Consider the following 13,055-nt stretch of genomic DNA (forward strand, 5'->3'; position numbering starts at 1 on the left):
CCTACTTGGTACTTATTGCTTATTTTATTGCCTCTATTTTATTTTATTTCCTACTACTGTATTGTGTGAAGAGCAATGGTAACACCGAATTTCCCCCTGGGATTAATAAAGTATTTCTGATTCTGATTCTAAAGTGAACCAGAATTAGGGGTGTGGCCTCTTTGAGTGACAGGTGGGCGCTAACTGTCATTACTATTTGTCAGACATGATTTATTTGTAGGAGTTGGGACAGTCAACAGTGCAGAGAAGACATTGGTCCACCACTAACAGATTCTCTTGTGTTTTCCAAAGTTCGGCTGCACCTTCAACAACTGGGGCCTCGAAGGTTAATGACTCTTAAAGTAATAACGTGTTGTGTTTTTTAACATTTACAAATCCAGCCCTGAGAGGACGTGCATCTGTAGATTTTTGAAGAATCAAATTCTAATCAAGTGTGCAATTGCAAATCAATGCCACCGTTCTGTGTTTTATTCTGAAGTGGGAAGCAGGTGACTTTGGGCCTGTTGGTGCAGCTTGACACTTCCTCCCGCCTGCATGTCCCCATCAGCCCCGACCAAAGTGAGAGAGAGAGGGAGGGAGAGAGAGAGAGAGAGAGAGAGAGAGAGAGAGAGAGAGAGCTGCACTGAGACAGGGGGAGATAGACAGAAAGGGGGAGACGGGCGGGGGAGAGCTGCTCTGCGGGCTGTTTTCACGCCTCCTGCTGCCTTCCTTTGAGTTTTGCGGACTGTTTCGGAGCCTGCAGCCAGCTGAGAGTGTGAGTGACCCCGGGCTGAGTCGCCGCTGCTGTCCGCCACGCATGGCTCCGGATCGGCTGGGAACTTCTCCGTAGAACCGTGCGGGTCTGGTGCGTTTTTGGAAGAGCAGGAGACCGGGGGGAGGAGGGGGCTGCTAGCTGGATTATTACACACACTACACACACACACACACTGCCCACACACACACAAAGCCCAGAGGACTAACCCCCGGGCCTGGCTGCGGGTCGCGCTTTTACGCAGCGTCTTTTTCTACGCTTCTTGAACTCGTCTTTTAAATGCTGGAGAAGGATCCGGGGGACGACAGGAGGACACCCGGCGGCGCAGCAGCGACCGTCTCCGACTGAAAGGGAATATGTGGCTCTCCTGGCTGACTTGTGCACTTCTGCTGGGAACTTTATGTGCAGGTAAAGAGAGAGAGAGAGAGAGGGGGAGAAAGGAGCTGGCCTGGCGGGTTGTGTTGTTTGTTTTGTGGGTGAAAGGGCTGCAGGTTGCAACACTGCAGCCTGCAAACATCACACACAGCCCACGGGCTCCTGCACAGCATGCTACAAACATTTGTACTGTTTTTGCATTAAATACGCGTGTACTGTGGCGTTTTTTTCGTCACATACACGCGTGAAAACAAGAGTACACAGCTGATAAATGCATTAATTGTTTCCCCCTGCCGAATCTCGTGGACTGATTTTTAAGAAAGCTTCCTGCATGCGTGTAAGCTGGGTCTGTCTCTGTGTTGTAGTGGTTCTCCTGCAGCAGCACATGGCGATAAAAGGAGAGCAGGGCTCGTGCAGGCTGAGGGAGGAATATAATGCAGGTTTTTTTTTTTTTTTTTAAGGAGTTCCAGTTTGATCTTGATTCATCTTATTTTAAACCTCCTCCGGACCGGACTCAGTGTGAGGAGACGAACCGTGCATGTTGTGTCTGTGCTCACCGAGCTGCTGTGGCTGCAGCTTAAAGGTGGACTGAGGATAGTGAACATGCCAGTGTCCTCATTTTGCACCGAATGATGGGAGATGGTGTGTGTGTGCGGTTTCACATCGCGAGTGTTGACCGAGGAGCATCATGAGGACACGTTTGATCCGTGTTTTGATCGGGTCACTTCAGTGCAAGCCTGCATTTGCATTCACTGTCAGTTGTGTTTGGCTGCATGTTTGGGGGGGGCTTGGCTGCTTCTCTCTGTGTGTGTGTGTGTGTGTGAGTGTGTGTGGCTGCACACTGCTGCTGCTCCATTGTCTGCTCAGGCATGCAGACGGATCGATACTCGATCAGCAGAGCGCTGGCGGAGAGCTCGCGTCTCAGAATCCACCGATAACCGGACAGATTTACTGTTGTTTTTGGATCGTTTCCTCCGGTCCTTTTTTTTTTTTTTTTTTTTACTTCAACCACACGGAGGGGTGGATGAATGAAGCGGCTGCCGCTGCTCGGTCATGTGGCCTCGTAGTAGAAGAGAGGAGGCGTGTGCGCGTGCGTGCTGCAAAATACTACACAGACAGACACATGTGACACCAGAGAACATCCCATAATCATTATTCAGGTATATTACGGGTGGGTTCATCAGGAGATGCAGGTGCCTACCTCTCCGCCATGTGCATTAAATAAGGCTATTTGACTAGGCCTACAAACATGGAGGTCATCACCTTCTTGTCCTGTTCGTGTGGTCGCTGTGTGTTTGTGTTGAGTCACACGTTTTCAGGGAAATTCCAACTTGTTTATAAAATCAGAGGTTTACTTTCTTTTTTAACCGTGAACAAAAAACAGCTGCATCATGAACATACTGCAAGTACTTGATTTAAAGCTGCTGCTGCTGTTACTGGAGTTTACCACTAGAGGGCGCATCCGGGATCTTAGTCAGTGTACAACTAAAGCTACCTGATATGTCGGATGTAAACAACAGACATTTGGTGTGTTTACGTGAACTTGAATATCAATCGGTTTTGATTGGGTTTTTTAAGTATTCTGTTTTTGTTTCTGTAAACGTCATGATTTTATTAACAGGGATAACCCCTCGTTTCCACTTGCGTTAGTGACTGGTGTAAGTAGATCCGTAACCCTCTTGATAATCAACATCGGAAACTGAATTGAAGGGAATAACCTATTAGCTAGTTAGGAGCCGGTAAGCTAAGCTAGCACACTGCAGTACGGTCTCTCCAAACCCAATGCAAAAGTTAAAGTTTTTAATGACCGTATAGGCACATTCTGGACCAACATATTATGGAGGGGAGGAGTTTCGCAGACACATTTGATAGCAGGGAGCTTCCCATAGGAATGAATAGACTTCAGGTTAACTTGCCTACGCATACATGGATATGTTGAAACAGGTCCTGTGCAGTTATCCTGTTTTTGAGAAACTCATTTTCTTACCTGGAGAACTCAAAGAAAGCAGGATACAGTAGCATGTACACGCCTTACCCTCGTTTCTGACAGCTGCCGACTACCTGCACAGGCGCGGCCTTAGCCAAGTTAACGCATAGGCAAAACAAAAGTGACCGCGGCAACAAGAAGGTCTGAAGACGGTGTGAAGTTTTGTCTTCAGGTAACGAAAGCATTAAATACAATTGGACGTTTAGATGGTAGAAGGCACATACTGAGCACTGAGCACAAAGGCTGAAGTGCACAATCGTCAAGGTTGCGAGCAGCTGCATAATGTATTATGCTATATGTGCCTCTGCATCATCAGTCTCTTCTACAATGATTTCAAAGTCGTGACCGCTGTTTTGACTTTCCGTCTGTCTGTAACGAGCTGAAAGGAGGCATACCACCAATAAAGAGTGCATGTAAACATTCTGACTGAGCAGGATTACAAATCAGCTGGTCTGCCTTTGTTGGTCATGCAGAAGCATCAATATTAATTTAATTCAGTTTTCTAACCAGATAAAACATTTCTCAACTTTAACTGAGGCCAGATTCTGTGGTCTAAGTCCGTGAGGTGATGTCATGTCAAAGTGTGTCCACCACAATTTGTTAAGAATGTCCCTGGCAGGCTCAGGTTGCTATTCTATGTGTCTGACAACATTACAGAAGGGATCCCTACAGAGAAATACTTTTTTGTTACTGGGGAAGAGTTTTTTTTTTTTTTTCACTCTACAAACACACCACACTACCCTGATAAAAACAGAGGTTTTACCTCAAAGAACACAGGAGATGTTGCTCTACGACTGGCTCGATTGGTTTGTTTTTGTGTGCTGTTCTGTGTGACTTTAGTGTATTTAACTGTTGGAGCAGCTCCAACACAATGTTTGTTCAACACACATTAATAATTGATGTGAAAACGTTACATTTCTTTTGTACCTTTTGCAAAAATGAACAAAAACACAAGTGAGGTTTTTGATTTAATGTCCAATAGTTTCATAAACTGTTATGTCTTATTGTCTCACGTACACTTTTAGTTTATGTTGTACAGATTTTAGGGGTATGAACAATTTCAACAAAGCCCAAAAGACAACATCACAATAAGCAGAAATATAGATGCTGAAGGTCCAGTTTAAAGGGTTTAGTCTGATTCTGAAGCTCTGTATTGATTTATTACAGCTCACACTTCAGTATTGTTCACTTAAGTTTATTGTAAGACTTTTCAATGAGAAAAAGTGAGGATTTTTTTTCTTCCTGATGTTTTTATTCAAAATAGTTGGATAATATTTAAGTCGGGTATTTAGATGTTTGTGTACGTTCCTGCACCAAGATATTTATTTATCTTAAAGATTCACAGTTTGTTTGTGGTGGCCGACTGTAAGGATGAAATATGTTCCAAGAATACACTCATACACACACAAAAGCTACGTGTGTGTGTGTTTTACAGTATGAGCCCTGAAGAGCTGCAGCAGCAGGTTTCTGAACAAAAGGGAATGTTTATCGGCTGCGGTTCTCCTGCTCACAGCTCTACCTCTCGATCAATACAACACACGCACACACATACACACACACTCTTTCACACACACAGAGGAGAGGCAAAACCCACCACAGCAGCCTGATGATAAATTGGACATGGATACTGAACTGATCTGGGATTTCTAATCAATACAAACATTTCAGAATTTTAAATTTCTGATCATCGACTGCGCTTCACCATCTCCGACAGCATCAGTAGGTGGAGCTCTCACTCGATTTATTCCCCTAATATTTATTTCACACATAAACTGATCAGCTGTGGATTGGGAGTTTTTCAGTTGAAATGCATCCTGGGAGTTGTAGTCTATTTTTTATTTTAAAATGTGCAACTTTAAACTTTAGTTTCTTCTGTGTACCTATCAGGTCATTAAATGTTGATATGATTCTAGTAAAAATGTAAGTACATCGAACTATTTTGTTAGCTGGCCTCCTGCTTTAGTTTGTCGAATAAGGTCATCGCATTTGCGCGTCACACCCAATCTCAGTTTGTTCGCATTGGTTAGATCACATGAGATTTATATGAAATCACGTGAGATTTTAATAGGACGAAGGAGATTTAATAAGGTGTTACACTGCTCACTCTGTCACATGTTAAACTTTACATCCTGCATGAGTGATGAGCTGTTTTAAGATGTTGGTGTGCTGTGTGTGTGTGTTTGAGATAAGAGAGGAAAATATGAGAGTGTGCCGGTTTCTGTTTTTGAATATCTCATCACAGCAGTACAACAAGAGTGTACGGTTATTGCACATGACAGCATAGTGTGAGTGTATCCGTGTGTGTGTGTGTGTGAGTGTGAGTGTGTCCGTGTGTGTGTGTCACTGTATTGACCACAAAGCACAAACTGGAGTCATTGGTCCTAGTGTCTCCTGTGACAGCACAAAGTCAGCTCTGAGCAGCGCTGTGTTTGCTAAAACTGAGCTGTGTGTGTGTGTGTGTGTGTGTGTGTGTGTGTGTGTGTGTGTGTGTGTGTGTGTGTGTGTGTGTGTGTGTGTGTGTGTGTGTGTGTGTGTGTGTGTGTGTGTGTGTGTGTGTGTGTGTGTGTGTGTGTGTGTGTGTGTGTGTGTGTGTGTGTGTGTGTGTGTGTGTGTGTGTGTGTGTGTGTGTGTGTGTGTGTGTGTGTGTGTGTGTGTGTGTGTGTGTGTGTGTGTGTGTGTGTGTGTGTGTGTGTGTGTGTGTGTGTGTGTGTGTGTGTGTGTGTGTGTGTGTGTGTGTGTGTGTGTGTGTGTGTGTGTGTGTGTGTGTGTGTGTGTGTGTAATGTTCACCCTTTAAAGTCCTGCGCTTGTTCAAAAACACATCAGGTAGTCACTTTAATCGTTGACGCACGATTGTCCCCCCGAGTGCAGCTACCTTTTGTACATACGCCATCACGCCGTAATATGACACGCGTGACTTTACGTCATCATGAAGCGTCCTTTAGTTTACAAGGAAAAAAAACAAACATACACAATCTGCTCAAATATGACACTTGATATGTAGTTTCAAAAAGTACCAAAGCTTAAAAAACAAGCTTCAGATCTTCTGTCAAAAAGCTGCAGCCAGAAGATCAAATGTGATTAATGAGATTGAACGTGGTCTATATTCTGTTTTTTGAGGACTATGAAAACATTGGCAATGTTTAAGTTCTCAAACATTGCCAGCATCTTTGTGCGATTAATTTGCAGGAGTTTGTCTGCAATATTTGGTCTTTAAAAATGTTAAAAGACCCAATATTGGTCTTCAAGTCATTGATATGGTTTGATTTTATTGGAATCGTATCGAACAGAACTTATTCTGGCAGATGTTAAAGACAGTCAGTGTTTAAATCTGAGTTTTGTGTCTCAAAGCTGCAGCAAATTAAATCATTGTTATTTATGCGGCAGTGGAAACATGAAGCTTTGCTGATCTGCAGCATCCTGACACGGAGAGTGTTTGATGATTACATCTGCTGCAGGACACACAGAAGGAGCTTGCCTCTGTCTAACATCAGGGATCTATCAGGGATCTATCAGGGATCTATCAGAGCTCTATCAGATATTGATCAGGGATCTATCAGGGATCTATCAGAGATCTATCAGAGATCTATAGGGATCTATCAGGGATCTATCAGAGATCTATCAGAGATCTATCAGAGATCTATCAGGGATCTATCAGAGATCTATCAAGGATCTATCAGGGATCTATCAGAGATCTATCAGGGATCTATCAGAGATCTATCAGGGATCTATCAGATCTATGAGAGATCTATTGGAAAAATCTGAGAGATCTATCAAAGCTATTTGAAATATTTCATAGATCCAATAGATCTCTATTAGAGATCTATAGATCTATCAGAGTCCTATCTGGAGTCCTCAGTGTTTATGGAGCCTGAGTGCTGACCTCTCACTACTAGGACTCCCTGCAGGGCCTGAACACCAGCAGGGGGAAGGAGGGGGGGACGACACACAATGGTAGAGGGGTTGCCCATGGCTGCAGGCAAGATTTAAAGGGGCAGTGTGTGTTTTTTTTTCTCCCCATGGCTCCCCTAAGATTGATGACAAGGAGGTCAAGAGGGGGAGGAGGGAGGAGGAGGAGGAGGGGGAGGGGGAGGGGGAGGGGGAGGGGGAGGTGCAGGGTCAAGAGCAGACCCAGAGGGAGAAACTGAATCCAGGTTCAACGAGGAGAGCTGCAGGAGCGTCAGATTTCTCATCCTGCACCAACCAGCTTCTGAAAAAAAACAGAGCTGAAACTGCAGGAGGAGAAGAGAACAGTGAGAGCTTCACAAGAACAACAAAACACAACAACAACAACAACAACAACAACAACTGCGAAGTTTGAAACAGAGGCCTACAGTAGAAAGCAGGATGAGCTGTTTTCAAGGTTACTTCAGTAAACTCTGAGTTTAAGGATCACTTCTACAGCTTAGAGATCAGCCTTTATAAAAACACCAACCCCTTACTGACCAATCAGGGGGACCAAGTGATCCCCCCTGTCTGTGCCACCATCAGAGGTAGTAACAGAGGCATTACAGGGCGGGATGGGATCACTGTAAGAGGGCAGAACCAGTGTCGGGAAAGCAGTGCTGCGTGTGTGGAGCTCCCACTGTTTCTCTACACGTTGTGCTTACGCAACTCTGTAACACAATGTGAAATCACAGACTGGGACACCAATAATACACCGTTGTGGAATCAATATGATTGTCTATAATATTGTATGATAACAGTGGAGCTTTGTTACGGCACTGTTGCAGAATTGCACTCTGGGCTTTACTGTTGACTCTGAAATGTCTCCACAGCTGTTGGACTTCCAGGACACACATTCAGACTTTTGTGTCGCATCAGGACAGGAACACTCTTCAGATTACTGTTTTTTGTCTCTGAAAGAATAGTAGTTAATAAATAAATATAAGACCCAGACATGCTCTTTAACAGGAGTGAACTGTGTCTGCAGCTTTAACAAAGACACAGTGTATGTTTGCCCCCGTGGGTTTTCCTGGGACGTTTCTTCCTGCAGGATGTTTGTCCCTGCACCATCACACACTTTCAGGGCCTGACAGTCTCATGATCCTCCCCTGGGAGAAGACTGCTCACTCTGCAGACTGTTTGTGTTGTGAACTTGACGTTTTCACCCTGAAGTCAGACCTCCTCCAATGACGGATGACTTCTTTTACAAGCTCTTGTCTTGTGTTTATCAGTCACAGTCACACAAAAAAAAGTTTGATTCTGACACCTCACCTGCTCACAAGCTGCTGGTGGATATTTTTAGAAACACACAGCTCCTGGTGGGACTTCTGTTTTATGTCATCTTGCATGTGTCCAATACTTTCACACATACACAAAACTGAAAGTTTTCAGAAGTATTCATCGTGAGCTGCATGTGTGTACAACTAGTAAACATCTTACTAGATTGATACCTGTTTTTGATGCCATGGCACCAATGACCTTTTCAGCTGAAAACCGGTTTGAAAACAGAACCATCTCTGTCGGCGAGTAAACTGGCAATATGCTGTTCCTCTGAAAACAGAGACTTTTTATACATGCTTGTTATGCCTTGAGTCAATAACCATGAGCGAGTAGGTGGACTACAACAACAATGGCAGATTCCCGTGTTGTTATCGTGTAAACATGGTCCAAGACATGGTTGATTTTTTTTTTGCAGTGTAAATTGCAGAAAACTCCTCCTCGGTCCGAATTGCACAAGTACTTCTTTTTTTGTGCAATTTACACTGTGCAGGAGTTTCACTGCAATTTCGGATGGAGTTATTCCTCTTCTATAAACTAGACATAAAATAGATGTAGTTTTTAGAGTTTCAGTACTTTTCGATACTTTGGATCTTTTAAATAACGTAGATTGTATATTTTTTTATCCTGTGGTATCAAAAGAGAACAAAGGGATTTGTTCGATGTTCTTTATGATTAAAAAAAGGGGAATTTTCATCACAGCTTCGGTTCTTCATGTTTATTTCAGTATTGTTGGTAAACCTCAATAAAAACTGAGACTTCAGTTTAATGAAACAACCTCTGGTAATCACCCAGCTTCTCTTTTTTAGTATTAGTTGTGTATTTGTTGTATGTTGGGTGTTTTTCTCGTGTGCAGCTCAGACGTCGGCAGTGTGTTTACAGTAGCCGAGTTGCAGAGTCCACGTTTCATTACACTCATTGCTCTCTGTAATATACGACCAAAGCTCCTCTGACCTGCTTCCTCAGCAATCAATACTGCTGGTGGAGGAGGAGACCCTGTTTTCATTTCTCTCACACACACACAGGGACACACACATCGTATCGTATCATTATCTCTAAGAGAGGCCTGCAGAGATTTTTATAGAAGCAATTTCAGCAAACACTTTCTGTAAAGTACTCTTGAAAGCCTCACATACTCCAAACAGTACCTGAACACACCATGGGTAACAACAACACCAGCTGATTGTTCACAGAATTCAACCTTTACATTTTTTTTGTATAAATCTTAAAAATTTGCAATGAGAAATTTGTCTCTTTTGCTTTGATCTTAAAATCCTCACAATCAGGACCAGTACTGAAGGTGGTCACTGATTTATGGAGTTCTGTGCCTCATAACCTGGAACTCTTAGTTTGGAGTAAACAGGAGAGCATCTGAACGTTAAAAACATTGAGCTGTATTTTAGTACGGATCCCTGGACTGTATTGATGACTAACTTTGACAAATATTAACACAGTTTTAGTAACAGAACAAAAAGACGCCACAGTTATCTAATGTTTCATGCTCTTTAAACACGAGCAGATTTTGACAAACCTCTGAATGATTTCAATGATCTAAAACTGGTGAAATGTTGTTTTCAAAGGGAACAATTCTAATCAAATAATGAATCAAATTGGTCATAAAGATATTCAGACATTTGATACACCAAAAGACAAAATCTACAGACACAGTTTTCCTTCAAAAGTCCATCTGACTCTTCTGAAGGAGTTCCTCAGGGAACACTGCTCAGTCCCCTGTGGTGTCAGGGCTTGAGTGTTGTTGGATTTTTTCCTTTGTTAATTTAAGATCAATTAATTTTAAAGGCAATAATTTCAAGGCGAGGAGTATATTTTGTTTTTTGATTTGATCTATCCTATGCACCTTTTAGTATTTAAACATTAAAATACAAGCCGTTACTTCATGATGTTACTGCATATTGTGTATATTTTTAATTTGCAGTCAAATATTGAACCGCCTCTGAGCAGTTTGGATGTTCAGAGAAACCTTTCATAAATTAGTCCTGCTGAGCTGTGAGCAGTCTGCCAATGAGTATAAACCTAATTTTATGGCCAGGACTGTCATCATAACTCTCTGTAAGACACACAAACACACACACTCACACACACACACACACACACACACACACTTTGGCAAACATGCAAAACACACACAGAGAGAAACACATAAAAGTGATTAGCAGAGAGCTGGTGAGGTTGTGTTTGTTCTGGCTGCAGTGGAGAGAAAGACGAGCAGCTAAAGGCTCTGAAACAGCCTCTCACTTCATCAGCTATTTCATATTTTTATTACTAACACATTAACTCGACAGCATGATCACCGCAGTAAACATAACTTAACAGGGGTTTCTAAGAGGTCGAACAGAGTGTTTTTAGGTTGATTTAACTCTGTGAGCACTATATGATGAACACTGAGCGAATCACATTATGACTCTTTTTTAAAAATCAGTTATTGATCCCGTTAACTTGTCTCTGTAGGTTGCTACTTGATGTATATAGTGATATGATGTTCAGCTTGGAGCTCTGCTGTAAGGGTCTCTTTATATGATATAAAATGTGAGTTGATTGATTGATAAGTTTTCGTAACATGAACTTAAAATCCAAAACATTCCTGCATCTTCACCAGAACCCAAGACACTACTTATACACATCTGCTGACACAGGACACAGATCATCATTTAATAAGATTACTCTTTTAAGGTCACGCTCTATATACATTAAATTTGACTGATGATCAGTCGAGGCAGAGTGTACAATGCTTCCCAACGGACCAATCACAGGGCTTGTGGTTTTGATGCGTAGTTATATTATAGAGGAGGTGCACGTTAGGCTATGATGTAGGCGTCTGCATTGGTACAGGGCTGCACAAATCTTTGGAATATATGCTAGGTCGCAGATTCAACTCGGAAGTATAACTCAGGCTTTAGATGGAGAGAGTGAAGAATTATTTTTTTAAATCTTTAGGTCTTCGCCTGCTGCAGATGTTTTCATACACACAGTTACAGATAAGTCTGCTCATTGAAACGTGCTGAATAAGTCACTAAGCAGTCAGTTCATGTTCATTCAGTGACAGGTGTCCAGTCCTCTGTTGGCTTTTAACTAACAAGCTGTGTGAACCAATGTGTGTGTTAGAATCTGTGTTACTGTGTCAGAGTGTTGGTGTGTGTTAGTGTGTGCAAGTATGTGATAGAGTGGGTTAAAGTGTTAGTATGTGCTAGAGTGTGTTGATGTGTGTTAGTGTATGCTTATAAGTGTGTGTAAGAGTTTGTTTTAAATGTGTGTTGGAGTGTGTGCTAGAGTGTGTTAGATTGTGTAAGTATGTTGGAGTGTGTGTACCTGCGCAGATAGTGTTATCTTGCTGTCTGGACCCAAACACACAGATAACAATGGAGCACAGGGCACTTTATCCAAACACACAAACACACTCTGCAGGGATGTGTCCAGCTCTGTTCAAACCGTCCAATCAGAGCACGGCGTTTCCTCTCATGGTTCAGACTGGGAGCAGTAAAAGGCAGAGTGTTGGTCTGCATTGTGTTTGCTGGGCTGTAAAGTTTGGAGCCTGGCGGTGACAGATGGGGGGGCTCTCTTTCATTGACAAACCGACGGCTCCCAGGGGCCCAGACTGCCCTCCTTCGCCCCCTCCCCCTTCTGCTCCTCTCATTTGTTCCTCTCTTCTCTCCCTCGAAGTCTACAGGAATGACTCTCCCTCTTTGCTGCCATTTGTGCAGGGACGGACGGGGGGCCCAGTCTGGGGGAGTGTGGTCCTGTCTGGTCTGCGGGGGGCAGATGTTGTCTGGACAACAACAACAAAACACACACACACACACACACACACTCTGACGCTGGTTCTCTTATCTGGTGGTTCCTCTCCTGCAGCTGGGATTTGTTTGGGTTGCGTCAGAGTGAAGATTTCCAGTTATCAGCTGTTAAAACGGGACAAGTCACATGCGCTCTTTGCCTTCTGGAAACTAACTCACATGTGCTTTCTGTAAACTGGGTCTGCTCATGCTGGATGGAGGTTGTCAAAAATGTCAAAACACGTGTTTTAAAAATGATTTATTGATCGATTGGATAGAAAGGTACCAAAGCTTTAAAAAAACGACATCTATTTCATAAGACAGGTGTGCAGGAGAGGAAAGAATCCATCAAACAATGCCGGTAAACTCCTGCAGACAGTCTGAATTGTACAAGTACTTTGTCAATATTTGGGCAATTTAAACAGAGCTCTTGTTGTCATGGTGTGTATTGAAACAAGTAAACATATTGATTGATTTTTACTTTACTCGTATCAAAATTTAAAATTCTTGTATTTTTATAACCTTATTTGGTTGCAGCAATTCTCAAATGTTTTAAAACAATGCAATCTTTGTTATATAAGGATCAACATGATCTTAAAGTACCAAAGCTTTAAATAACTACATGTGTGTAGAACGTGTGTCTAAATCGCACAAATTGCACCAAATTACACAGATACCTGAGCAATGTTCCATTCCCAAACGTTACCAACATGTTTGCAAAATACATATGGGAGGAGTTTGACTGGAATTTTTGGATAACTGAAAACCGGAAATGACTCAATATTGGGTGACTTGGGTGACTATTTTTTGTTGCAGGGGTATCTAACCGGTATTATTATTGTTTGATTTTTAATAGAATCATATTTAAGTTTAAAATCCTGCTATCGTGATAACCCTAGTTGGTTCTAGCATTTTCAAACTTTTGTACAATGC

At 42.6% G+C, this 13,055-nt stretch overlaps 1 protein-coding gene across 1 annotated transcript in view; it reads left to right on the forward strand.

Moving 5' to 3' along the window:
• The first annotated feature begins 596 nt into the window (after positions 1-596).
• The window catches only part of LOC132994133 (activin receptor type-2B-like), a 34,590-nt gene continuing 22,131 nt past the window's right edge, over positions 597-13,055 (forward strand). The window contains exon 1 of the mRNA XM_061064304.1: positions 597-1,159. Within this exon, the coding sequence (XP_060920287.1) occupies positions 1,108-1,159 (52 nt within the window). The 5' untranslated portion in view covers positions 597-1,107. The remainder of the gene's footprint in view (positions 1,160-13,055) is intronic.

Source organism: Labrus mixtus, chromosome 19, assembly GCF_963584025.1.
Source record: "Labrus mixtus chromosome 19, fLabMix1.1, whole genome shotgun sequence".
In the NCBI taxonomy this organism is placed as follows: domain Eukaryota; kingdom Metazoa; phylum Chordata; class Actinopteri; order Labriformes; family Labridae; genus Labrus; species Labrus mixtus.